The sequence below is a fragment of the Balearica regulorum genome, chromosome 1 (assembly GCF_011004875.1).
Source record: "Balearica regulorum gibbericeps isolate bBalReg1 chromosome 1, bBalReg1.pri, whole genome shotgun sequence".
NCBI classification, from domain to species: domain Eukaryota; kingdom Metazoa; phylum Chordata; class Aves; order Gruiformes; family Gruidae; genus Balearica; species Balearica regulorum.
Genome location: NC_046184.1, coordinates 63,792,558 through 63,820,486, shown reverse-complemented (window position 1 = coordinate 63,820,486; position 27,929 = coordinate 63,792,558). Strand labels below are relative to the sequence as shown.

Below are 27,929 nucleotides of genomic sequence, written 5' to 3'. Positions count from 1 at the left end.
CTTGATGTGTTTGAAATGAGAGAAAGAATCATGGTCCTTACTAAGTTTCTCTGTCCTTCCAGTTTCAGGTGGATATGTGGTTTTATTTTAAGCAGTGGTATGGCCAACGTTTTTTTTCCAAAGACTTGACAATGTTAGTTCAGATACTTCCCCCACAATATCATGCAATAATAGTTGAGGTCATCAAGTTGACGTAAATAGATTATGTTTCATTCGTTTGTTTAATAAATGAATGTAAATAAAACCCTTAGCAACTAATTAGTGTATTTTGAGAGTTGTCTCTGTGTTTGTATCTTTGCTGTTCTTTCTGAAAACCTAGATCAGGTATTCATCTGTCTTTTAATATGAAGAATCTGAATCGGTAAAGTATGCCTCCTTAATTCAGTGCAGCACTAGCGATAAGGTGTGGAACGCAAACCCTGTAACCACCTGCTTGTATTGCCCCTTCCTGAGGTGCTCAGTTCTGGATCCCCCACTAGCTTCTTGCTGAAGGAGGTGAAGAAGAGACAAGGAGATAAATGCTATTAAGACCTCTTTTCTTTCTTTCATTTTCTTCTCTCTTAAGGTTACTAACTCCTGTAGAATTTCATCAGCCACTCGTGGCTGAACACCCACGTGCTGTGCTAGATAGAACAGTGTGCCTGGCCTCTTCCCCGCTGCCTTCTTCCTTGGGAATTCTCTGTCTCTGTATGGCATCTGAAGAAGCTAATGAATGCAGTTGGCTATTGCCCTGAGGTTCCCTGTCTGCCAGTCATGGCAATGTCTCTGTTTTTGAAGGAGGTCTGTTGTTGGGTGTGACATTCTAATTCAGCAAAACCAGTAGTTTAATAAACAAGATGGAGTTACCTGAAAGCAGAACTGAGTGGACCTGAAGTAAAGAACAAACCACACCTGAATAAGCAAACTCATTGCAAACTTCAAAAGCTATGGAAAGAAGTATTGCGTATTGATTTCACTAATAGGATTACAGGAGTGTAAACTTAATATATAGAAGGAAGCATCTGAAAGAAGCTAGTATGTGTTCAGGATTTTAGACTGCAGTTATACGTGTTTAACACTGCAGTGTCTTTTTGATAAAGGCATTGCAAATTCTTTTTCTCTGGCTTATGGTAAGTGATAGAAGCAATATTATTCTAGCAGTGGACAAAAATTGGTGTAATCCTTAGAGAAATACATTTTCCTTTCCTCCCACCTCAGCCTTCTTGTTCAAATGTTGCTGGGTTTGCTGCGTAGGATTGCAGGCCTCTAAAAGTGAGGTGTGAATTAAATTGAGCTTGGGAGTGTTTCAGTTTTGGGTTTTTTCCCCTTTTATAGCCTACCATCTTGATGCAATGAATTGTGACAACTTTCAGAATGATACAGAATCTGTATTTGCAGAGGATTTTCTAACATAAGATGGGAAGGAAGGAAAAGGACTTTGAGCTCCGTTTCCTCTGTCTAACAAGCAGTGGGAGAGCCTGATTTTGAGGCTTGTGCATTTAGGATAAGTTATGTTGACCAAGTACTTTCTAACACAAGTCCTCACATCAGGCTGTTGCCTTTCTCTTAGTCACTTATTTCAGTGGTAGTTGTGTCCCAGCACTTTGGTGGCTTAAGTAGCAGTGGGGCTGAGCAGTGATCTGATCTGGATTAAAAATAACCATGGGGGCAGCAAAAGGAATGTCAAGTTACATCTGAAGGCGTTTCTTGATCTGAGTCAGCAGGTGGCTGTGAAATTGCGTGCCCCAACGCATGGGGGAAGCAGTGCTGTGTGGAAGTAAGCCAAGGATGGACATAAGAGTTGTTAAAGAACGAACGTTTAACAATCTGAATTATTTTTTACCCTATTGGTGTGACTTCTGTTTCTTAAAAGCAAGCCAGAAATTCCAGTTATGTTCTGGTTCCACAAGGTTTTTTTGTGGGTTTTTGTTTCTTCTGTTCGTTGGGTTGGTTGTGTTTTTTGGTTTTTTTTTTTTTTTTTTGCTTTGAGGTGAGTTTATTTGTGAGTGGATTGTGTTGTGTGTGGGTTTTGGTGGGGTTTTTTTGGAGTGTGGGGTGTTTTGTTGTTTTGGGTTTTTGTTGTGTGGTGGTTTTTTCTTTGTTAGCAGTGGAGAGTGCTGGTTATGGAGCGTGGATTTTTTGTTTCATTTTTGCAACACCCTGTTCTGGTGCATGCTGGCATAGCTGTTTGTGCAGCCACCGGGCAAACCTGACCATGGTACTCATCTCTAGGGAGACTATCCTGCAGAGTCTTATCTTGGCCTTTTATCACTTGTTTTTATGTAGGACTACATTTCTTAATCTGGTTACTATACAGCTACAGTGTACCGACAGGTGATTGTTTTGAGTGTGAATTGCAGCTTGATGGCAAGTATCAGCTGGTGGTTTACAAAACCACTTCAGTTTTTTTGTTCTTAATACCTCAAATACACCACTGGTTTTGGCATGGAAGGTAATCAGCCCTCTTAATACTCACCTCAGGTTTTAATATATCCCTAGTACTGGATTACAAATGTAGCTCTGCTTATGTAATTTGGTGAATTGTTCACTTTGATTTATCTGACTTCTTAAAAATATAGCAGACTTAAGTACCTATGAAGAAATTCATGCAATTCAACAACTTGGCACTTTTAGAAATATCGACTTGAACATGCTGTTTTGTGAAGAACTATTCTAACCTTAGTTTGGGCTGCTGAAAGATGATCCTTCTGTCTCTTGTGCTGACTCTACTGCTGTGTGGCTGCAGTGAGCTGGTTGTAGGACCTGATTCTGCTGGCTGCGATGTCAATGCAAAGCGGTAGAAGTGTGCAACAAGAGGGCAAGACTGCCCCTTTCAGCAGCAAGATGGGCCTAGAAGAGTATAATCTGCTTCTCAATCTTCCATTAAGTGGTGTTTTGGGTAAGACCTAAACCCTAACAAATTTTCCTGTTTACCAGGATTTGATATTTCTAATGAGTTCAGAGTTTGCAACTTAACGTGGTATCTGGGGGCCAGTGCTTCTCCTCCTAAACTGAAGTCTTGGTAATCATGTTGATGGATTCAATTCTTACGTAGGTTTGAGTGTTCTGGGGTTTTTTTTTCCTTCTTTCTTTTTTGCTTGGCTAATGGTTCTGTGTGGATTGGGAAATATGTACTTAAACTTGTATTTTTAGTTGTGGTTTTGATGTGAACACATTGAATGAATAGTTACAGTGCCTTGAATTTAAAGAAGCTTGTGTCTTCTATGTTAAAACTTAAAACAAATGGAAATTGTTCAGTTTTCTTGAATAGCTGAATTTGAGGATGCTCAATTAAACTTGCATTATTTGACATGCTAAAATGTAGTAAACTGTCCTCAAAAGCTTTGGAACTGTACAATTCTTTCAAGACAAGCAGTACAGTATTGAAGCAGGGTGCTTCTACTGATTATTTGGCTCCTATGGCAAAAACGAATGCGTATGTTTTGTCAGATGTAGTTATCCATCACAAACGTGTTTTGCATTCTTGGAGAAGAAATTACTTTTGAATTGTTTACAAATTAAAAATAGATTTAAGCCTTCAGGAAACTTGTTTAGGGTGTGGCTGATTTTGATTCTTGGATTCAGTGGTGGGCTTCTCTAAGGTTTTTGTTGGTGTTGAAACACAGGAGCTACAAGTAAAACTTTGTCCCCACCTACTTTGTCCAAGACTTTTGTCTCTGTGTCATAGCCCAGGATAAGGTTTGCTTTGCAGGTTTTTTTTTCCATGCATTTGTAAGCATAAGTCCCTAAATGTACAGTGCAGTTCACTGGAGTAGCTAAGGCTTCATCTTTTCTCAGATGTTCGTATTTGTATGTTTATGCTGCGACGTGGTCCCATGAGTCATTAATGGTGTTCTTAGTTCAACATACCTTGATTTACAGAACTCGTCATCCAAATACTTTGTTTACAGCTTCAGTGCTTCTCCTTAATTCACAGCTATTCTATCTTACAGATATTTCATGCACGGAGTTTGCAAGGAAGGAGACAACTGTCGCTACTCCCATGACCTCTCCACTAGTCAGTCTGCCATGGTGTGCAGGTATTATCAACGAGGATGCTGTGCTTACGGAGATCACTGCAGGTAAAGAAATGCTGTTGACCACCCTGGAGGGGAGTAATTTCATTCTTGAGTTCCTGAATAGAGACCTCATAGAAAGGCAATAAATCTTAAAATGTTTTCCTTTTTATTGCAGCTTCAGAAATTTATAAAAATAGCTTCTTTTTACAAACTGCCTTCTCTTGCTAAATACTCTGCTGTGCAAATAAATAAGCAAAGGCAAGAAGAGAACTGTTTTTTGTAAAAGTGCTAGTTGTCAGGGTGTGGGGGTTTTTTATTTATTAAGAACATGAGTACATGAATTGAAATGTGAGACTACATTCAGGCTAGCTGAACTGATGGAACTGTTACATTTGGTAAGTGATCATAAAAGCCTCAACAGGTAAGAATTATTTTTTTAAAAAATTTTTTTTCAATTGTGTGTATCTCTTCAAAAATTGCTACTGTGACGCTGGAACTGCCATTTTGGAAAAGTAGCTGGAGTGTAGTCATGTAGGTTCTAAAATGTTGCCTGCACAGAATGGCCCTACATTAAGAAAACATAATATGACTTAACTTACACCCCTGAAATTATTTAAAAAAAAATGTGAAGAAAGGAAACGGATGCTTTCCTAGTGTAGCAAAGCTTTACAAAGGCTTGGGGATGTTTGCATCATCTGAAGTTCACTTTATTAAAACTTATCAGGAGTTATTAACATTCTGTCTTGTTGCAACTCTAATGCATGATTAAATATTTGCTTCATAACTTCATATGGTAGCTCATAGTTAGCTTTACTTTCATGTTTTAATATACGGTTACTATGCATAAGATAAGCCTCTCTATAGCCTGTCTGCCAATGTTGCTTTCTTGACCACATAGATCAGCGGTGTCCAAACTTTTGATCATGCACCCCATCAGTGAAAAATCTTTGAGCACCCCCCCAATATAGATGTATTCATCTGTAGATTATATATATCTACTACTGTGCTAATATATTGTGTACATTATAAAACATACAAAAAAAATCAGAATTTTAAAAAGGCTGTAATAAAGATGAAATAAACAATATTTTATAAATATTTTATTAACAGTCCAAAACCATTTTGCTCTCACTAAAAGCCTTATTAGTAATAATATTTTTTTACTGGCAGTAATGTTGATTGAATATACTTCATTATTTTTTTAAAATCTTAGTTTTAAATTTTGCAATACAGCAATTTGAAAGTCTTGTTCTCAGTTCACTTTATTTCAGTAGGTAGTTTTAATGGCTGTCATAGCTGCAAAACGTCTTTCACGAAGATACGTAGATCCAAAAGGAAGAAGTGTATTGTTTGCTACAGTTACTAATGTGTGGACAGGATTGAAAAAAATAGTATCACCAATTATGCAAAGATTTTTGTTAAAATTTGGCTAGTAAATTTCCGTCTTCTCTGATGTCAGTCAGCTGTTATGGCAGACTGATTGGAAGGTGTTGCATTTCTATATTTTTAACAAATGGATCCAAAACCCCCTCTTTGGAAGATTTTTAAACATGCTAGAGAATTCTGTCTCCAAATTTAAGTGTACAAGATAGGAGGGTTTTTTTGTTATCGTTGACACACTTGCATCAGTTTTGGCAACAAAACCGCATAATGGTGGAAAAGTTCTGGAACAGCAGTTTTCAAAATGTTGTGTCCATACTACAACTTTTTTCCATAAAGCAGTGACTTGTTCTTAAAATGTCTTTACCTTGAAGGGACAGATTGAGTGTGTTTTATTTTGACAATATCTGCTAGGTAGCATACTACTGACAGCAACTGGTCATCATGGAAAAGGTCAGCAAATTTGGAACACTTGTCTTTTTGTGAAAGAAAAATGCCTAACTCATCTTTGACAACTTTTACGCACTTTACCACGAGGTAACCAGCAAACCTTTGTGTGGTACAGAAGACTTTCCTGGTCACTTTCCATCTCATAACAAAGTGTTGTAAAAATTCAACTATTTAAAGGTCTTTTTAAATAAAATTAGCCATATCAATGACACTGTAGCAGTTTGTGTGCTTCTGGCTCCATCTTTGCTACAATATTTTGCCTATGAACAATGCAGTGAACATATTTCTGGTGTGGTTCTATCTCTGTAACCTTACCCTGGAATCTTTATTTATTTATTTTTCCTAGTCAAAGCAGCAGCTCCTTCAGTTGTAATACTTGCACAGTTTTTTCCATAAAACATTGTTTTTATTAAAGAAGTCATTTACTGTTGAGAATATACTTCCTCCAGTACATCTTTTTGTCTTTATTAAAGAAGTCATTTGTTGAGAATATATCTCTTCCGGTACATCTCTTCTTTAGTGGCTCACAAAAAGTAGTTCTTTATGTATTTCATTGTTGAAACAGAATCTGGCAAATATCATAAGCTGAAACATGTTAGAAACATCTGTACTTTCATCCAGCTGTACAGCAAACTTCCTGCACTGCAAAATTTGTTCTAATACTTGTTTCTTCAAATCTTCAGCAGTGTTTTCTGTGCATTTCCCAACAGTGTTTGCTGACAAAGGAATGTGTTTTACTTTGTCACTGTATTGTTTTCCATGTGTTATTTCAGTCATTTTTACCACAGCAGGAAGAACAAGTGGTCCAATGGTATGTAGCTTTTTGTCTTTCACTATTACATAAGAAGCCTCAAAAGAGGCTTCTAAACATTTATTGTGAAGTTTTGTGAAGTACTGGATTGAGTATCAGATGAAAAAATTGGCATATCTCTGAAAAAATTGTCGAGGTTTGTCTTCATGTTCTGGATGTTTAGATTTTAAATACCTTGTGATGGCTTCATACTACCACTAGTTAGTATCTCAAGGCACAATATACACTGAGGGCAAGGTTCATCGTTAATAATACTGGATGTAAATCCGTTTTTATGGTAGTCTGCTTGGTAACGTCTGTTCTGTTTTGTTTTTTTTTCCCCCCTCACAAGTTCTTGTCAGATATGATTGGGTTGACATTGTCTTTACCTTGTAATGTGGCTGATGACGAGCTCCTAGTAGGACATTTTCTTGTTGTTTGCTTTTGCTCATGTTATCAGTATTGTCTTCAGTCCACAGTTTATTTGCAGGAATCTTTTTAAGCCACTTGTACATTTTGTCAGGGTTAGCTTAGGTAAAACAAGATAATATAATCTGTCAATCCATTTCATTGGGCACAAGCAAACTGCAGTGTGTTGCAATATGCTGAAAGTGAACAAACAAGTGAGGGTGCCACTGTCAACCCTGCTGTGTGGTGAAACACCCATTCCTCCTTCAGGACACCTCGTGCATACCATACGTGGGACCCTCTGACATATGGACCGAGTGAGGACGCTTCCATCAATCTGTATGTTAAATATTAGTAAAACTTAATTTCTTATTTTTTAGAAAAAAAGAAAGACAAGAAGCTCTAGCATTTTCTTCCTGCACCACAGTGGGTTGTATTGCTCACCTCATAGGGTGCATGCATACCACTTTGGAGGCCACTGATGTAGAGATCTGAAGGCTTGACTTTTAAATTTGTGCTTCATAGCTTCCTTAGGATTTCAAAGCTGACATTTGGTTGGGAGCATCTCTTTAATATGCAAGAACTGTGACACTTTGTTGTTTTTAATCTAACACAAGGTAAATGAATCACAGTTGCTTAAAAGTTTTGTATGATCTCCAAAAATTCCCTCCCCTTTTCCTTGAAATTTGTCAGCAAATATCTAAGACTTCAAAGGTACACCTGTAATCTGTTTTCACATGTAGTCTATTAGTTGCTGGAAGACAGATTTTTTGAGGGAAATGTCACTTTCTTGTTGCTTATGGGCAGTAGGGATCAAAGTGTTCTGAGCATCATTTTCCACAATAAGTTGAAAGAGGCGTTAGAAGTAACTACTAAAATTCAACGTAAAATCTGAACAAGGCAAGATGCTCAGATGCAGAAAAGGAATCATTTATGTTGATGGGGATCTCTGGAGCTGTTCTGGAGGCAGAGCCAGTTTAGGTCAGGTTGCCCAAGGCATTGTCCTGTCAAGTTTTTATTATCTGCAAAGGGTGAAGATTGTGCAGCCTCTCTGGACACCTGTTCCAATGTTTGACTACTCTCACACTGAACCTTTTTCCTAATGTCTAATTGTAACTTCCCATTTTGGACTTGTGTCTACTGACTGTCATGCTCTCACTGCACCTCTGAGAAGACTCTAGCTGCATCTTTCCTATGGCTTCTCACGAGGTAGTTGAAGACAGCAGTATCTTCTGTCTTCTCTTTTTAAAGCTGAATGAACTAATTTATTTCATTCAGTAATACTACACATGCATAATAGGTACGTGACCAGTTTTGGACACAATTGAAGTTCATTTTATGTAAGTTAAGTAAGAATTGTGCATGCGGCTCCATTTCCTCCAAAGTCATGGAGTACCTTCTGTTTCCATAAGCAATGCTGAGAGATTACACAAGTGGAAGCACGTCTCTCATCAGTGGCTTTCTCTTCCAAGCCATTTCTAGGTCTTCCTTCCAAATAGCGTGTTTACATCTTAATCAGTTTATTTCCAATACCTTGGGCTGCTTTATGGAGGTGGGTTTTTTGTGAAGAATTGACTTGATGCGTTTTCCCTTCTTAGATACGAACATACCAAGCCACTGAAACAGGAAGAAATGACTGATGTGAATCCAGATGAAACAATTTATCCCTCAGTATCCTCAGACTTTGCATCACTCCCTGAAACAGTTGAAGAAATTCTTGCTGAGATAGAAGATGAAAATGTAGATCTGGCAGCTGCAGGAGTAGGTGCTGAAGACTGGGTGAATGCTGTAGAGTTTGTCCCTGGGCAGCCATACTGTGGACGTGGTAAGCTGATCATGGGATAACAGTAAATTTTTTGTCATGGGTCAACAATTTATAGGTAGTGCATCTATTGTAATGCTTTTGGTTTTGTTGCATATGGCTATTCCTATTCATTAATCACTTCAAGTGATCAGTCCTTAACTTACGCTCGAATTTTCTGACATGAATAGTCAGTGGTTACTACTGCTGTCCTGTTCTGAAACCAGGTATACCTAAAGACAGTCTCTGCATAATTGACTTTCTCTTGTTATGCCTCTGAATGACTTGGAAAATCTTCTTTGAATTTTAGTTTGCATATGTGATGGGAGAAGAAAATACTGATGGTGCAATTGATATTAATATCACTACTCTGGAAAAATAATCTGCTGTCTTTGGGTTTGGGTTTTTTGTTTGTTTGGGTGGGGTTTTTTTGTGGGTTTGGTTTTGTTTTTTTTTTTTCCAATCTTCTAAAGGTCTTCCAGTAGAGGTACAGATTCCTGTAGAATGAATTGAAGCCTAATGCTTGCTTTCATGAATCCCATGGCTATTCAGACCAGAGGCTGGAAATCATTTATTCTAGTTAGCTTTCTGAGACTTGACTTTTTGGTACTGTGACACCTCATGTTGAGAATGAGATTGAAGCAGCTCATCATATGGGATCAGACTGTTTAAGCAGCGTACTTGTGATCTGCTTTCCCTGCAGAAAAATAGCACAAAGACTTAAATTTTAAGTGAAAAGTAGGCTGAAGGTGTTTACTTTAGCATAATTTCTAATATTTGGCTCTCTAAAACTGAAGGCTTATGGCTGTGAGTACTCACATAATTGTTTGAAATCGAAACGGACACCTTGTGTCCAGAAGAGTTTGAAGTTGTCATACAGTGCTCAGATTATACTTGTCTCCACAGCACTACTCAGATTCTCGGATCTGAAAAGAAAATGACCTTCTCAATGTTACAGGGTGCTGCTGGAGCCTGATCTGAGGAAAGGTGAAGAGGAAAGGAATGGTCTAGTGACACTAACGTTTTGCTAGTATTGTTGAGAAGTTTGATTATGGAATTGTTGGGTGTATCTGACTTGGATATGGTCCAGAGGAATGAAAATTCATCTTCTACCTGTCAATATGTCACCTTACTGTCATAAAAGATACAACTTCTTTGTTCATTGACACAAAGGATCCTTTTTTTTAAAAAACTTTTAATCAGAATAGAATACTTCAGATTGGAAGGGACCTCTAGATGACATCTAGTTAATTTCCTGTTCAAAGCAGGGTCAGCTACATCAGGTTGCCAGGTGGTTTGTTTAGTTGAATCTCTGTCCGCAGAGATGCTGAAAACACCATAAGCTCTGGGCAGCCTTTGCAGTGTTTGACTTCTTTCACAAGGAAAAACTCTTTCCTGGTATGTAATTGGATTTTTCCCTGCCTCTGCTTGCCTTCTATCATTTGTCTGGTGCACATCTGAGAAGAGTCTGGCTCTGTGGTGGCTTTTTTTTCCCCATTAAGTAGGTGAACGTAGCAATAAGATTGCTTCTTAAGCTGAACAAGTCCAGTTTCCTCAGTCTTGAAGGAAGTCCTGAAGCGTAAGAGCATTTCATTATACCCCGAAGCAGTTCCTTTTTCTAGGCAGTCAGACTTATTCTTCTGTGACTGCCACAGATTAAATAACATTCTCTTTGCTGAATCTTGTTCCAAATTCGCTGTTTTGTATCCTTTGAAATTTGATGTGTTTTAGTGTACAAACGTACTCAGCTGTTTCTCTTCTGAACAGTGCTACATGATGCTAATTCCCATGGTGACTTCTTAAAAGCTGCATTTTAAAAACTTCACTTTTCTGAAGCCACTGTCTTTATTAAGCTGTAGTAATGAAGAGCCTTGCTGTAGTGATCAGGAAGATGTGTGCAGTGTATTCCATTATTCTTGTCAAATGCCTGGAGAAATGTACAGGTACTTGGAAACTTTAAAATGGAGCCTATTTCTTAAAAATAGCTAGAAGAAGCCTGTGTGTTTTAAATTGTCTTACAAATGCTGAAGATTCAGGGTTGGCAGGTTAACTATGCATAGCTTGGGTTATAATGTTCATCTTTTGCTGTGAGACGACATTCTGCTAATGTAGATGATTCTCTGGTTTGGGACTAAACCTGATATCTGATATTGATAGTGACAGTTCTTCAGATAATCACTTGTTTGTTGTACAGATGCACCAAATTTCCGTATTTGTTCTGCTGCTACTGCTGCTAGATGTTCTGGAATAATTGAGGGAGAGTAGAAAAGCAGAAATATAAGAAACACTCTGAATTGGATGGCTGTTTCCTGCTGCTACAAGAGGAAGGTATTTAATGCTACAGAGTGTGTCCTAGAGTGAAAGCAGGTGGTGTGTGAATTGAAGGTAATGAACTAGGGGTTTTTTTCACTGATACGAATTTAATCCTGTTGACTGTGAAATGGGCAGTGAGAAGATAGAGATTGGGTCCACCTACTGGAGAGCAGTGGTTTTGAAAACAGAGAATCAGAGGGAGTAAATGTTACTCTGTGGGGGATGTTGGATTCAGAACTACTGAGGCATTGGAATCTTGTCAGTTTCTCTAGTTTGCTTTCAAAGAGGAAGCAAAACTGTAGCAGTTACAGTGCAGTAGATTCAGGAGATATGCTTGCAGGCCTTTAGGTTGTGGAAGCTGAGATATTCAGAAGTGGAAATACTAATTTAATTTTTATTTCATAGAAACACAGCTCTTGCTGAGGGAAAGTGCTGGGACAGCACAGAAGACTGGGACTGGAAAACTAATGTCACTTTTAGCATGGTTTTCCCTTTCCCACCCTCTCATAATGTCGAAGTACCCACAGCCATTATTAAAGACTGACATGGATAGATCTGTATCTTCTTGTCTAGATGTCTAGTCACTAAGAACTGGTTGTACTTTTTTATACAAGGACTTGGCTGGAATTTAGTAGCTGTACTGTGCTTGTTGACTGAAGTTGTTGTTTGTTTTTAAGTAACAGCTCTATACTTTTTTTGTGCTAAGATGCGAAGCTCTGCTCTCTCCTTCTGTGGACCAGCATAGTAAATAAATGGATTCCTGTCAGTCTCTGGAGGGCTAAGACTTCAAAGCCTTTATTCTCAAAGAACCTCAAGCAATAAGTGGGGTTTTTTGTTTATTTTTATTTAAATGAATAAAACCCTTACAGAATAAGGTTTTAATAAAAGATAGCCTTGAGGGAAGTGCAGGTGACTCTGGAAAATTTTTCTAAGAGAAGCTTCAAATTTGCCTCTTCTTTCAAAGTATGCATTTTCCAGGGATATAGGATTGCCTTAAGCAAAGATCATTTTACCAGCCCCATTAAAAGAAGTATTGTATCACTTGATTCAATTGGAACTCAGCTGCATTTGTCCGTCCAGTAGGCTTCTGCACATCCATACTATGATCTACTAAGCTCTCCTTCCTCAGTAAGGGTCAAACAAGATGTCAGAAGTCATGTGAATCAACTAGGTAAAAAATCTGTAGCAACATTAACTAGAAAAACACTGGCAAAAATGACAGTTAAGGGAATAGAAACTGACTGGTAGTTGCGATTTTTTTGTTACTTCTTTTGGAAGTGGAGACCATTGATTTCAAATGAGGGGGGGATTTCAATTAATAAGTACAAATTTTCATACTATGTTCAGCTACTCAGAAGAGTAGGCAGACCCTAGTATATGGTTGGTTACTTGTTACTTTTTTTGATGCCAGTTCACTAGAATTCATGGGGAAGAAGAGGTAATGAAGATTTTTTTGTTGGGAATCTCTTACTGAAAAATGAGCAGGTTGACAGCTGACTTGTTACTCTGTCACTCACTTGCTTTTGAAAAGTATGTTTCTAGCAAACAGACTGATCCAAGATCAGCGCGAATGACCTCTAAAATCAGATGGTTCAAGAAGCAGACTTAAATTTATTTTGAGGGCTAATATTTTCCTACACTAATCTTCAATATTTGCTTATCCCCCCAAACTCTGAGCTCTCAGGGACCTTCTTTTTCTCTGTATGTTCGTAAGCTTAACAGCTGATACCTATTCGTTGTGTCTCTTTGCTCTATGGGGATGAAAACTCTGTGAGCGTGCAGCCTCCGATTGTTTTTGGGAAGGAGTCTGTCTTTTACTAATCCAAGTATGCCTTTGATAGTTTTTGCTTACTTCTCTAAATCTAGCGCTCGAACAGTTTATAAAAGTAATACTTTCTTATAGCATAGATGACTTTTTATTCTTGTAATAGCTAATGGTTATGTAAATGAAGTCCAGTTGCTGTTCTTCCTGGTGTTTATTCTAAACATGGTAATGCTTTGTTGTTCTGCTGCATTTATTGTATCTTCAGTTTCAGACTGACTGCTTTTGTCTTGTAACTTGGTTTAGCATCCTATTTATGTAGTGGTCTCAAAAGCCTGCTTGGCTTTGGGTGACACAGATAAGCATATGTTCAAGAGGTACAGGGAGAAGCAGCAGCTGTCTATTCAGCAGAAGCTGTCTAAATGGGGAAGAAAAATGACACAGATTTCAGTTCAGTTTAGAATTAGGTAAGGGAATTTGCTTAGGCTTTTGCAAAACTGATGGCTAGCTTAGAATGCAATGAGAATGCCCTGAATTTCAGTTTCTTAAAGCTAGGTTTATGTGTCTGACTGATAGACTGGATATCTGTTCAGGATAGAGTTTTTGGCTAATATCTAGAATAGATTTAGTTAAAGGTGTGGACACAGCTTTTGTATCATTCATACAGATGCATGGGAGTCTAGAAGTGAAAGTCTGTTGTTCAGGCTGAGCAACAACATGCTAATTAACCTGCACATAAGGAACTGCTGGGTGGTGCTGCCATACTAGTGTTTTGTTATGCTGGATACACCTTTAATTGCTTCAGCTGTGTAATTTCTGGGGAAAAGCCTGTTAACTTTAGCCAATGTGGAATTGATTCTTAAAGCAGTGAGAGATTTGTAGCCTTATTTAATTGTTGCTGAACCAGAGTTTGTATTAAAATGTACTTAAGCTGCTGAGGACTGATGAGTTGGGGTTTTTTTTAGTGCCTACTTAGCCTGTAAATGGATCTGAATCTGACCACTGAAACCTTGATAGCTTTAGTCTTGTCTGGGTTGAAGGATGAAGAAATTGGTTGTGCTTTCTTGAGTGGGAAAATAACTCTTAGTTCAGGTTGAGGGTGTGTAAAACATGGACTGAAATAAACCTTGGTTGTTTGTATTATTCTCTTTGGATAACTTGAGCAGGGTTACCCAAGGATTGTTTTGCATTAAAACGATGTGTTCTCACTCCCCGTGCTCTAAATCTGAGTGTATTGCTTACTGTTGTTAATTTTATTCCCAGCTGCTCCTTCCTGCGCTGAAGCACCCTTGCAGGAAATGGTGATTGAGGAAGAATACGAAAAGCAGCAAGTGGATGTGGAGATAAAGAAGGAGCTGTGCCCCTACGCTGCAGTAGGAGAATGTCGTTATGGAGAAAACTGCGTGTATATCCATGGGGATGTGTGTGATATGTGTGGACTGCAGGTCTTGCATCCAATTGATGCTGCGCAGAGATCTGAGCACATAAAGGTAAGTAAACAACTGTCTGGTGTTAAACAGCTTTAAGTTACTGCTTCCTAGCTCCCTGCAATCACTTGTCACTAATTCCCTTTCTTTTGAAGATGCATGCAGGTCAAGCAGTGAATGAAATTCCTGTTGTAAACTGGACTGTTTCCTGTCAGGGCCATATTCAAAAGCAGCTGCGTTTCCTTATCTGTGCTGGGAGGGCAGTCTGCTTAAAGATACTAAAGCTTTGTTCTTTGCCTAGTAAAACTGGATGGTCTTTTAGATTGCCTTTCTCATGTTTAAAAGCAATGTCTGAAGAAAGGAATTTGAACTCGGAACTGATTGTTCCCTACTATCTGAGCAAAATTTTATTATTTTTTTTTTAGGATAAAGATTTTTCAGCTTATTCATACTCCATTCATTATGCAAAACAGCAGAGTAAAACTGAGCTTAAAAACCTGCTTCAAGTTCATCAGGTGACCAGTTGTCTCTGTAGTTGTTTTCTTTGTCTCTCCTTTTCAGTCTTGCATTGAAGCTCACGAGAAGGACATGGAGCTTTCATTTGCCGTCCAGCGTAGTAAAGACATGGTGTGCGGGATATGCATGGAGGTGGTGTATGAGAAAGCTAATCCTAGTGAGCGCCGCTTTGGGATCCTCTCCAACTGCAGCCACACTTACTGTCTCAAGTGCATCCGCAAGTGGAGGAGTGCTAAGCAATTTGAGAGCAAGATTATAAAGTGAGGCACTTTCCCATTTCGATTGTGCTTTGTTACTATGGAAGAAAGTAGTAACTTGTGACAACTTGCAACAGACTTCCAGATGCAGACTGCACAGAGACTGCATTTAATGCATACTAACTTTAGTTTGGAAGTAAAATAATTGTTAGGAATAACATTTACACTCTGATTTGGTTAATATGGATTTAGTTTGCAAAACTCACTTAATGGTAGAAAATAATTTTCGTTTATTTAGTAGCATATTGTCCAGTGGTTACTGTTTAAGTCTTTGGACGCCCAGCCAGGAATCTGAAAACAGATTAACCAGTTCAGAATGTATGCTTCTTAATTCATTACCGCCCTAGTTCATTAATCAGTTGACAAAACATTTCTCCATTTAAAGACTGTTCTAAAAAAACCCCAACAAGGTTCCAGTGAAATAAATACAGACATCAAACCAAAATAAATTTATTTAATTCTAAAGAAAAAGGAGTCTGTGTGAAGTGTTTTTTTTTTCAAGCTTTTCTGAGACAAGCTGACTAGCTGCCATTGCCATTGAGTTCTTTAAGAGGATAGTTTAGGTTATCTTCATGTGTCGGAGAGAATGTAGATTGAAAAACCCATACAGCAAGTATATGGGTGCAATACGTCTTTAGATATATGCCATGACTTGTTATAGAGGAGAGAGAGTGCCCTGTAATGTGGAATTCTGCAGCACAGTCTGTTCATTCCCCAGGTCCTGCCCAGAATGTCGGATCACATCTAACTTTGTCATTCCAAGTGAGTACTGGGTCGAGGAGAAGGAAGAGAAGCAGAAACTCATTCAGAAATACAAGGAGGCAATGAGGTATGAGCACTGCAGCCTTTTGTCAAGTTGAGTCAGTAGAGATAAAGGCATACCTGGATAAGAAGGGTGTTGATGTCGAGCCTTCTCACACCTTGTTTCCACCACCACATGTGAAATGCATCCTTACCTATCTGCTCACAGATGCATGCAACCACAGAGTCGTGAAGCTATTCCTATGTTCTTTGACCTCAATCTTTCCCTTCCAGACACAAAAAGTCAGTGGTGTAGCCGTAAGGTAGTATGAGCTGCTGCGCTGCAAGCCATCAGTGTCCCTATGCATGCATCGACCCACACACATTGTGTAATACGTCATTTCTGTGTGTAGGTGTTATACTGACAAAAATACCTTCAGCTCCAAATGGTACCTCAGATCCTTTTGGGCTACAGGTAAATGCAATTCTGAAGTCTGGTTGGGGTCTGCTGTGAGTAAGGGTTACGATATTTTCCTTTCCAGCAACAAGCCATGCAGGTATTTTGACGAAGGCCGTGGGAGCTGTCCATTTGGAGGAAACTGTTTCTACAAGCATGCATATCCTGATGGCCGCCGAGAGGAGCCACAGAGACCCAAAGTGGGAACATCGAGTAGATACCGGGTCAGTGCTGCTGGTTTTTGTCCTTTCTATAGAGAGAGAGTGCAAGAGGGGTGTGCGTTAAATCAACTACCTTGAGAAGAGGACAGGGAAGTGTTGACTTTTTTTCCCACTTCTGACAGACCTCTGTAATGGGGAATTTGAAGGAGGCAGTGGTTTAAAGTTTGTGAATGCTGGAGGCCAAGATGGAAAGAGTGGCTTTAAAAAACTTTCCTAGTACACCAACCTACTGAAGTAGAAATGTTGGGCAGCATTAATATGGGTGTGTAAGGGTAAATTCTACTGAAGGTTAGTATCTCCCTGAATGAGGAAATGTCGTTTCCTGCATGTCAGAAAGTAGACTGGGGGCTGAATCTTGTCAGCCTCTGGGAAGACTCCAACCTCGTACCGCTTGGTCACCTGTGGAAATACTTGTGTTCCACTTGCAGGCCCAGCGGAGGAATCGGTTCTGGGAGTTCATCGAGGAGCGAGAGAACGGCGATCCGTTTGAGACCGATGAGGATGAGGTGGTGACCTTTGAGCTTGGTGAGATGTTGCTTATGCTGTTGGCAGCAGGAGGTGACGATGAGCTGACGGATTCCGAGGATGAGTGGGACTTGTTTCATGATGAGCTGGAAGATTACTATGACTTGGATCTATAGCACCTGTCAGTGGAGTGTGGACTGTCGTCTTGGCTTCAGGCAGTAGCTATTACCTGTGGTGTTGTGGCAGTGCCTGTGTTTCTCCTAGGCAGGCCGATCAATTCCAGGTGCTGTTGTAATAACTTTTACCCAGGGTCTGTCTCTTCCCATCCCCTCCCACCCCAGGAGTGTTGTTTTTCCTCTGTTTAAATGAATAACAAGAAATAAATCTTTAAAATGTTAGTTTTTGTAAAAATGAATTTAACTGTCAAACAGTTAGCTTAGGTTTGTTGCTTCATCTGTGTACCCAACAGAGTTCACCCAGTTCCAGGGTTAAAGTGTTTACAGGACTTCCACACTCATTTTGAAGAGCCCAGATACAAAAATGAGCAGTGGCCATGCAGTGGGGATGTAAATTGGCTGATGGCCTCTCTTCTGTCTTTGTACCAATATTTCTGATTTCAGGCCAGATACAAATACTCTCTTTCTGGCATCAGCTCCGTTCCAGCCCCCTCATGTACACATCTTCATTTGTGATTTTGGTCTCTTGTTTACTTGCACATTACTATTACTACTGTGTAACCAGAACCAGGTGTGAACGTTCTGGGTTTTTACTGTGTTTAGCATGAAAGGAAAATGTCTTTGTGAAAGGAGAACTCTCTATGTGTATATACAGATAAATGTAGAGTTGGACCTCAAGGATGGGGAGACTCTGTGTAAGTTAAAAATAACAAAACCATCTTTCATCCCCTCTTGGTGCATGAAATCTAGCCTCCAATTGGACATGAAACTGGTTCAGTGGTCTCAGCTCAGTCTGTGGCAGTGATCTTTACTATCGCTTAACTTAATAGATGGCACTCCCTAGTACACCAGCTCTCTTTCATGTGTATGATTAGGGTTGTCCAGGAGCAGAAATCCGGTTAGCCAAGGTGGGGTCAGAGGAACACCAGAGAGGCCCCTTTAGCTTTATTGCTCTGTAAGTTTTAGAACTTGGTGTAACCACTTAAGCTGCAAGCTTTGCTAGGAAATCGCTATGCCTCTCAGCTGGTTTGAGGTACGTGTGCCTCACGGCATCTGAGTTGGGCAGGATGCCTGGTAAAGCTGTTCAGCTTATGTGAGTTACTGCTTACAAAGGCAGTCATGCAGTTTCTGGCTGTAATGTGCATTGAGAAATTACTTTGCCACCAAAGCCCCAGCACAGAAATTTTAACCTCGCATTACATTATTGCTGTTTTTTATTGACTTGTGGATGCCCCGTGATCTGTTCTCCTGCTGCTCTTGTCCCCTAGACTGCCTCTCCTTTCACTTTTAAATGGAATGAGAAATTGTTCTGAGGTCTATAACGTATTGTTTTGCAGCTGCCTTTTGTAAGAAGCACTTTTCCCAAATAAAAAAATCAAAAAAAAAAATTAAACAAGAAGTCTGTCTGTTCTTTTAAGTTTGAAGCTTCTGCGTTTCAGCTTGATTGATTATTTTTGTGTGTGTTTCTGTAAATACAAAGGCATTTATGTCGCTTATTCTCAACTCATGCAGAACCGTGTCACGCTAATACGGAATCTTAACTTGGCTAAGGCAAAGAGCCTGTAACGTAAGGAACACGTTCTGAACAGACAGCTGAGACAATTGAACTGTAGAAGGAATTTATGGGGCTGTTAGTGAGAACAGATGTGGCTTGCTTTCTCTATGGTATTAATTTTATTTGTCCTGTACAAAGCCAGTTGCAGTGCATATTCTATGGATAGTTTCCTGTTGTAATGCTGTTTAGACAGCAAGTCCAAGCATTGCTACAGGCCACTTCCTGAGAATCCACATGCTTTTTTAAGCCTATGTGTGTTCAGAAAAAAATGTTCTTCAGCAGAAATACATTAAGTTGGAAGAAGACTACTAGAAACATATTCAGATGCTGAGGGATATGACTAAGAAAAGTTTAACTGAACAGTCTAAACTGTGTTTGGTTTTTTCCCCAGAGGCAAGTAGCAGAGGGAGAAAAGGATTTGAGCTTGATTTGAGCAATTGACATTTTAAACTGAAGCGGGAAGAAACAGGAAAAAATGAAAGGCTTTGAAGTAGAACTAGCCTTTCCTCCTGTACATAGTGAACATAGGTTAACATCCTATTGGAAAGCTGCATTCAAACATAAGTTTAACAAAGATCTGTTGTGGCAAGATGCAAAAACATAATAAATGTACCAGTCAGAGTACATGCATCAGCTTTCCTTCATAAGGGGTCAGAAAGGGCATGTTTTACTTTGTGTGTGGTGTATGTGTGGCATAGTGGTTGACGCTGCTGCTTCTAAGCCTTATTTCTGCGACAGGGGTAGCTGAGCATGCAAATCAGTGATTTGTTTTGGTGAAGGCTGTTTTGTCTAGCTGCAGGGTGAGTGATGTAGTCAAGTGCATTGTGACAAGTAGTTTCTGTTGAGCTCTTGCTTTGAAGGGTGCTGTGGTTCTTGTTAAAGAGCTGCATGTGTTTTGTCATCAAGCAGTACTGCTATGTGTCACTTCCAGTTTGGAAAGCTTACTGGTGGTAAGCCTGTTTCTATGTTTCTAAGCTTCCTGTTGCACTATGATCCCCCCAAACTGGAATGACTGAAAAGAGTAGTGCCTTTGAAATCAGTAAAGTATGTTAGTAGGCTGCTATGCTTTTCCTCTGTAAGAACAGGAATAAATTCAGTACAATTAAGGCAAACTTTTTATGTAAAAATAAGGAGGGTGACAACTTGAGCTGTGCTACATTTTCATTAAGCAACTACCTGACGCACAGAAACTGAAGAGGCCAATGAGAGTAGCGTCAAGGTGAAAAAGGTATAAAGACTCCATAAACTTCCACCAGCAAAATCCTGATTTTGAAACAAATCTAGAAAAAGATGCATGCTTTCACTTGAAGTGCCTTGACTTTACTCCTATGCAAGAATATATATGTGTGGTTTGATATAAAATTTTATATCTTGTGGTAAATGCAAAATATGTCTGCTGCCCATTCTAGTTGGTTGGAGTGGGATCATACAAGCAAAGAGCACTTCTTAAAACCTCTGCTGCTTTCGTTCAAATTGCAGTAGCACAGCACTCTCCTGATTGTAGCCTGAGGCCTATTGTAATCTTGCTTAGGGGGTGCAAAGTAACAAAGTAACTCCTTCCTGCTACAGCAGGTACAAAACATTTCTGCTTAGAAGATATGGTGAGGTATGGAATGTCTCATGTTTGGAAGAAAACTTGTACAGATGGAATTATTAATGCTGCACCAGCTTAAAACAAGGGACTCCATATGTCCTTTAGGATTGAAATATAATACAGGGCTGTGCTGTAGGGATCAAGTTGCTACAAAGTCAACTTTAATCTAATGCTAGCATTAGGGGGAATTACTAAACTGTAGTTGTGGTGAACCTCACTTCAGGGTAAGCAAAACTAGACAGACTTGGCAGTGAAAACTGTAATAAGTAGTGATGTTCATGGACACAGCTGTAGCAAGGAAATGTGGGATTGCAAATATGCGAAATTTCTGCCCCTACTTGCTGCTGTTGCTGTTAACTGTGGGTATGCTATTTATCATTTTCAGTCAAGCCAGAGTCAACACCTGTTTGGCACCAGCTTGATGTGATTGCATAGACAGAGCCTGTGCAGGCAGCTGAATTCAGAACAGCAGCACTAGAAAAAGTGCTTTAAAAGACTTTTAAAAGTCCTGTCTCTCAAACTGTAAGTTCCTGTTAAAAGTTACAGGACTCTTAAAAGGCTCTTGGCCTGTCTAAAACTACTCTTACAGAACTCAGATATCCCAGTGTTGCCCATTTTACGTAGTTCCAGTAACACACACTTGCTTGGGAGGTGCTTGAAAATGGCTTCATGAGTCAGTACATTGAGTAATGAGTATTAAAGCACCCTGTCTGGAGCTGAGTGGGGGTGTGGGAACTGATACGCATAAAAATCTGCCTCTAGGCAGCCTGCAGCTGGCAAGGGGCACCTCTAGGCAGTGCCTGGGCTTAGAGTGCTCACCTGGCTGGGGGGAAGCTTCAGTTTTGCTGTCCAAAAGCACAGGCATGCATCTCCTTCCTGAAAGGAAGCTCCAGGATAGAGCCCTCTCTCTCTCTGCTCAGGGCCTGCAAATTGTTTTCTCTCCCTCCTTTCCAACTATACTTAAACATTAACTGCAATTATTAGATCAGAATCTCAGCTTTTGTTATTAAGAGCCTGTCCCCTATGTATGAAAAAAAGCTTGACCACAGAGGTGGTGCCATTTGCCTTTTACGTCACTGGGTTACAGTTAATGGTTGCTTTTAAGCCACTCACCTTCTGGGATGTGTCAAGAGTTTGCTCCATCTTAAAATACTTCGGGGGGTGGGGGTGGGGTGTGTGTGTTACCCTGTTATGTGGATAGGTGCTGCTTCAGTCTCATCTTCCATGGCTGTGATACCAAGGCAAGTAATGTGCCACAGCTAAGATTCAAATACTTCTTCCAAGTAGACAAAAATTTAACAAATAAGCTCATCTTCAAGCTGGACATGCAGCTCTCAAAACTGGGGGGGCAGTAGTAGTTTTTAGAATAGCATTGTAAACAACATTAAGTAAGTTACACTTATTTATGATGCTGTCAAGAAGCACATTAGATTTGCATATGATGCTGGGGGAACAAACACGTTAATATAAGGTTCCATAGCAGTTAACATGGTTTTTGGTTAACTTGCATTGTCATAGCCATGTGCTTCCATCTGCTCCCTGATGGGGAAGACACAGCTGCAGAAGTTACACTGTGACTGTTTTTTAATGCAGTGGTTGCTATCTTACAGTCTATACAGTCTAGAATACCATGCTATGAAGGGATTTTTTTAAGTTTATACTTACTTCCTCTTTTACTTTGCATATTACCTCATGAATAGTACTGTCTACTAATATATACTCTGAAGAACCTCCTTCTTAGCAACTGCTGCAGCTAGCTACTCATTCACCTGAGGACAACTTAAAGAAATTACTCTGGAAACCACTCAGTATAACTGCCCCAAGGGCTTGTTGAAGATGCCAAACAGAGCCTACCAAAAGAGGTCTCACTCCTGTTGTCATTACACAAGGGGCAAGTATTTAAGACTAGTTTCTTGAAAGAGCATAAGGAACCCATTAAAGGAAAGGGACGAGTGCAGCTCAAAGCACAATCCCAAATCCTGTTCTCCCAGATCCCGTGTTGCACAGCTTTCTGCCAGTGAAGGACTTTGCAAGGAGCTCCATGTGTGCAGGCAGGGAAGAGCGAGAGCCCTGCAGTGCTGGGCAGTTAAGAGAGCATCAGCCTGCAGAAGCCTCTGTGCTGAGGGTAAGCAAAATAACTTCATAGAGTAAACTAATTAAGGCAGTAAACCCAATGAGCCATACAAAGGTTAATACTCTGCTGGTAAGATCCTTCTTCTAATTCTTGGATAGTGAAAGTGTAACTGGAGGTGAACACAATACTGTTAAGGTCACCTGGAAGATTAGTATTTGCAACAAATACTATCTCTGGCATATCTGAAATAGAACAAAGTTTATTAGCAGTATAAGTGTGGATACTAAGAAAAAAGTAAAAACTGCTACATTACAAACTACTACTGGGAGTAGTTTGGATTTTAAACATGAAGGAATATTAAACTTATGTTTGACTGTTTTCCTGGTGACAAGGTATAGAAACTAGTTGTTTGGAAGCTGGATTGCTACTTGTTCAGCTACTTTGAAAGGTTACGGTGTTTATTGTTGCTTAAATATGCAAGCTGAAATGCAACTACTAGGTAAGTACCAAATCAAGAGGAAATTAAGATTTTAAAAGTAAACAGATCAGAAAGAGGATGCCTGAAGAAGATGGAGCTTTCTCCAGAGCAGGTTATAGCAGAGGGCTTAGCAGCTAGCATGGAAGATTTCTCAGTCTATACATAGCTGAATTAACCCCTGCTCTTTGCATGTCATAGCAAATAACCTGGCCAGAGGAAGCATTAATGATATTAGAAATATTTGCAAGACTTAGTGATTCATTCTACTTTATTTTTTGTGCTTCTCAGACAAGATTTTCCAGAAATATTTGCTACATGTTTTTCCCTATTTTTCCAGAACTTGTGAAACATGGGCAGACTGCCATCTGGTAAGCTAGCAGCATACCAGCCTTCCCAGGGTTTCTTTGCATGTAACCCAGACTGTATTTTATCATTACAGAGTTTGATTTCCAGTTCATAGCATAACAGTAACTACCTAAGCAATGCACTTTGGTACATGTGGACTGCAGTCAAAAAACTTCCTCCATATAATATTTCTTTCCTCCCTCTCCTTCTGTTTCCATCTACTGGGAAAAAAAAAACAAAACAAAACACCAAAACCCAAAAAACCACCCAACCCCAAAACACAAAACCAAAACACAAAACAAAACCTTTTCAGTTCAGTACACAGAAGCAGTGAGCCCCCAGAAGCAGAGCATGTGTTTAGAAACTATACAAAACGTTGTTGCTACCAAGATGTTGTGTCCACGGCAGCAGCTTACATGCTTGCCTAGGGGTAGCTTTCTGGTATGCTCCATACCATTCCCTTACTGCTTTAAGGTGAGGTTGCATAATTAAACCATCTTACCCCTTGCTGAGTTTTACAGGAGCTTCAATCACTTCTTCACACTCCCTTGAAAATCTACAGGCATACTCTCAAGCTGTCTTTGGCCCATCACACAAACTACAGAAGGTTTTCGATTAAAATCAGCACATCAAAAGCAAGACAAAGTTAGGAGGAAAAAAACCCAAAAGTCCTTTCACCCCAGCACTGATTTAGGCCATTACTCATGCCTTCAAAGCTTCACTACTCCTAGCAAGTCTATATTAGTAAGACAGAGATCACTACTGGAAACAATTCGTATAATTAGAGAAGAAAATAAAAGACAACTTTTCTCACCCCAGGAAGAAGGCTGGGCCCCTCGTGTATCATATTCTGCCTGCTATGAGACCCCAGGGATGTCTCCTGATCTGTCTGGTGAGGAAATCAGTAGAGATGTGAAATCACATACTCTATTATGTTCCCTGGAATGGGTGGCCATGCACCTGACATCAGGACCACCCCTAAACCAAAGTTTAAGCAGCAATGGATTAGTGCTGTCCAAGCACACGTCAGAGTTTTTAAAGCTACTGGCAAAGAGTAAAGTGCTTGCGCTAGAACAAACAACATAGCTTAGAAGGGTCAAATCAATGCAGAGCTCTGGTGCGAATTTATCTTCTGACACAGTCAGAAAATCATTTAAGGATATAATTAAGGCAATAATTTTTTTTAAGTTCTCTTTGGTTAAGGCAAGGGCTGGCAGCTTCCTGAGTCCTCTCAGCTCAGAAGTTCGTGTTAAAGTATATGCTGCCATGTTCAAAGCAACCTGTGCTGCCAACAGCAACAAGGATCTCTGGAGATAGTTAGAAGCCAAACTGCAAGGTAGAGATATTGGAGAGACAGCTTGAGGCGACATAGCACACTTTCATCAACTGAATAAAATGAAATCAAACAGCCTCAGAAGAATGACTACTTCCAAGTTCTTCCTGAAGTCTCTCTTCAACAGAGGCACTGGGACTTCTCCACACTTGGACTGACAATCACTGGCCTGGAATCAAGATAGATGCTGTTCGGAGGGTTTTCTCCATGAAGCTGTAATGTGTTTCGGGCTATTAGCTCCTTAGCCATTAACGTGAAGACCTCCTCTACATTTTGAGCTTCCTTTGCTGATGTCTCCAGTACAGCTAAGAGCCCATGCTTCTCTGCTAGTGTGCAGGCATCTTCAAACAACACTTGGCGCTTATCCACAGAATCTGATTTGTTCCCTTAAAAGAAGGCAAATGGATAATTCAATAATTTAGTCTCTCAAAAAAATTCATCTTTAAATGCAGTACATTACATTAATTCAATTTTTGTTAAATAATGGTATTATGTTAGGAATAAGAGTTACTGGAAAAAAAAACAAGATCTGAGCCATGAACATAGAATGTGGATCAAAACTGCAACTAATCATATGATGATATAAAATGAGTTAAACCCAACCAAACAAAAATCCAAACCCCTGTGTTCATTCAATTACTGCTGTAGGTAACGGCGCCAGAGGATTATTTGGAAGCAACTGTTGGACCCTATTCCCTTGTGTTTTTAAGTATTAGGCAGCATTTAAGTTAAATATTAAACCAAACAACAACTTAAAAATCTCAGAGCTATAGTGACTGCACACAGTAAACCAAAGCAACGTTGCATAAAGGTTTAGGCCATCTTCAGTGGAAGCCACACGTGTTATGCTACTGTCAAGGTACTTTGACACATCTCAAAGTGGATGCTTAGCTCTGAAGATCTGGGATGTTGTTAGTCTAAAGCAGATATCCTCAAAAAAAAACCCAACAAAAAACAAACACCAAAACTGAGGAAGAACCTGCTCAACTGTTAAATCAGATTTTAACATGACCTAAGTCAGTCATTTTAAGATGATGTCAAAAAAGACAAGAATTCACACCAGCTACCTTAATACTTAAAATATATACTTAAGTTTCTGCATGTATAGATTAAACTTTTACTTGAAACAGTTTAATTAAACCCTGTCAGAAGTCATGAAACACCTCAGATAAAATACCTTTGTATATTTAAGGAGTTGCAGCATGTGTGTGGCGTTATCATCAGTTCTGGTACATGCAGTACCTGATTGAAGTCTATGTTCATAGTTTGAAGACAACTTTTCATCAAATTCAGGTATTTAATTTGAAGCATATATAAACCAGCCCACCCACCCCCCCATTAAGTCCCTTTCAGTTTTTCTAAAAGGAAAAAAACCCACCAAAAACCCAGCCTACAAAAGAAAACCACAACCCCGCAAAAAAACCACCTTGCTTGAGGGTTATTTGCCTTCTTAAAAAGAATCCCTTTCTTTCCTCCTTCAGTTCCACATGGGAAAGTTAGACTTCTTAACCTCAAACTAGAAAGGTGTATGTAATAACTACATCTAATTAAATGTACAAAGCCTTCCTGCCACAGTAAGTAAAGCAAACAGCACCAGCTTTGGAAGAAAAGATCAAGCTGGATCCTTGACAAAAGCTTTATTTTTACCAATTTCAGAACTTCTTAAAAAACCCACCAAACAAATAAACAACAACCACCACCAGCCCTAACACACACAGATAGGTCTTGTTCTTTAGATTCATGAGAAAAGTTATAAAAACCCTACCAAAGTTTAATATTCCCCCCCCTTACTCATTCCAAGCATTGCAGTTACATGCAGGACAGAATTTCAGAATGTGTTTGTTTCTTCAGAGGAAGAACAGGAAGAACCACCATGACAAAGTAAGTAATTTGCTAGGAGCACAAGCAGCAGCTTCGGTCCCACGCCTGCTGTGCTGTGGGGCTCAGCACTGCCTATCCTCAAGGGCCAGCGTGCACTCGGCACGGTGCCACAGTGGAACAGGCAGAAGCAGTGGAACGTAAATAAAAGCTGTCATTTTACTACAGCAGTTCTCTCATTTGCAGCTTCTTCCTTGGGGGAGGAAAGAGCAATAAGAACGTGAAACACAAATGGGAAAGAACCACACTGCTTCCTGCCAGCTCCATTCTCAGAAATTTCTACCCATTCCTTTCCTCAAGGGGCAAAGTTTCTTGAATGCTAGTGGAATAAACGAGGAGGAGGAATGCAAGCAGACTACTTTGTGCTCTGTAAAAGCCATGTCTCCATCTACTGTCTTACCTGATCAGAGTCCCATTACAGAGCAATGGACATGCATATCAAAAGAACAGAGAGGAAAGATGAGACCGAGGAGTTGTGTTGCTCTGTGCATTCCCCTTACTCTTGAATTATTGAGCTGCTAAATTCCTCCGCATCAGGAGTATAGGGTCAGACTTACTGCAATTCTAACCTCAATACGGTTGTCCCCACTTGCTAGACTAGCAGCAAGTTTGTTGTGTTATTCCAGCAGGAAAGGAGCAAGTAAAAAAGTTTCACTGTCTGCAATGGGCTTGGTCCTGTCAGGACCAGGCTGTGACTTTAATAATTTTCTAAGCTTCGGTCAAATTGACACAATTTCTGAACTATTTTAATTACAACTGCATTCTTTAATGTATAGTTTATAGATTATTTAAGTAGGGGGCGAGGGAAGAAGTGAGGGGGTTTTATACATGTATTAAAAAAAGCTATACAATATAATATTTAAAATTAGATTCCTACCAATTAACATCATGACCAAGTTTGCAGCACCATACTTTTCAATTTCATGAATCCAGTGAGGAATGGATTCAAATGTGGACCTCCTAGTAAGGTCATAGGCAAGGATGGCCCCATGGGCACTCCTGTAATAAGACTGGGTTATTGTCCGGAAGCGTTCTTGACCAGCTGTGTCCCACACTTGGATCTGTAAGAGAAAGGATAGAAGTTGTAAAGACTAGCAAATGCTACTTCCTAGGTGTTTGCCATCAGCATCTATGCTTTTGAAACCCCTCATCTAGAAGGCAGTGAGACCTGCCCCAGCTCACTCTGCCACACCCACAGCGTGCCTTTACCCTCTCTACATCTGAAGAGATATTTACATGCCTGTAAACACAATCTACACAGACCAAAGAGAAAGCTGCAAGCATAAACGCAGCTTTGCAAGAGGCCAAGAAACCCAATTTCCACAACTGTACTAAAAGATAGAGAGCATTCCAGCCTTTTAATAGGAAAGGAAGAAGAGCCAAGAAGCCCTGATGTGAGGCTGGGCAAAGCAGAACTATATAAAGGGCAGGCGTCTGAACTTTGTGCATGGAGGTAAGTTGTAGCTAACAATTTCTTCCAATGTTCACCTTGCAAGTCTTCATCTTCCCT

General features: G+C 39.7%; 2 protein-coding genes across 5 annotated transcripts in view; one reads left to right on the top strand and one right to left on the bottom strand.

Moving 5' to 3' along the window:
• The window catches only part of MKRN1 (makorin ring finger protein 1), a 20,570-nt gene extending 3,164 nt beyond the window's left edge, over positions 1-17,406 (top strand). The window contains exons 2-9 of one of the 2 annotated variants that reach the window (XM_075755544.1): positions 3,933-4,061; positions 7,297-7,365; positions 8,625-8,851; positions 14,166-14,392; positions 14,891-15,105; positions 15,821-15,931; positions 16,386-16,524; positions 16,950-17,406. In XM_075755544.1, coding sequence (XP_075611659.1) covers positions 3,933-4,061; positions 7,297-7,365; positions 8,625-8,851; positions 14,166-14,392; positions 14,891-15,105; positions 15,821-15,931; positions 16,386-16,524; positions 16,950-17,162 — 1,330 coding nt within the window. In that variant the 3' untranslated portion in view covers positions 17,163-17,406. The remainder of the gene's footprint in view (positions 1-3,932; positions 4,062-7,296; positions 7,366-8,624; positions 8,852-14,165; positions 14,393-14,890; positions 15,106-15,820; positions 15,932-16,385; positions 16,525-16,949) is intronic. The other variant, XM_075755553.1, reaches the window with a different exon arrangement.
• Positions 6,165-27,929, bottom strand: part of RAB19 (RAB19, member RAS oncogene family) — a 22,749-nt gene continuing 984 nt past the window's right edge. For 2 of the 3 annotated variants that reach the window (XM_075755589.1, XM_075755576.1), the window contains exons 3-4: positions 27,297-27,480; positions 17,861-24,927 (exon numbers count right to left, since the gene is read on the bottom strand). In XM_075755589.1, coding sequence (XP_075611704.1) covers positions 24,662-24,927; positions 27,297-27,480 — 450 coding nt within the window. In that variant the 3' untranslated portion in view covers positions 17,861-24,661. Of the gene's footprint in view, positions 9,525-9,646; positions 9,754-17,860; positions 24,928-27,296; positions 27,481-27,929 lie in introns of those variants that run through there. The other variant, XR_012835874.1, reaches the window with a different exon arrangement.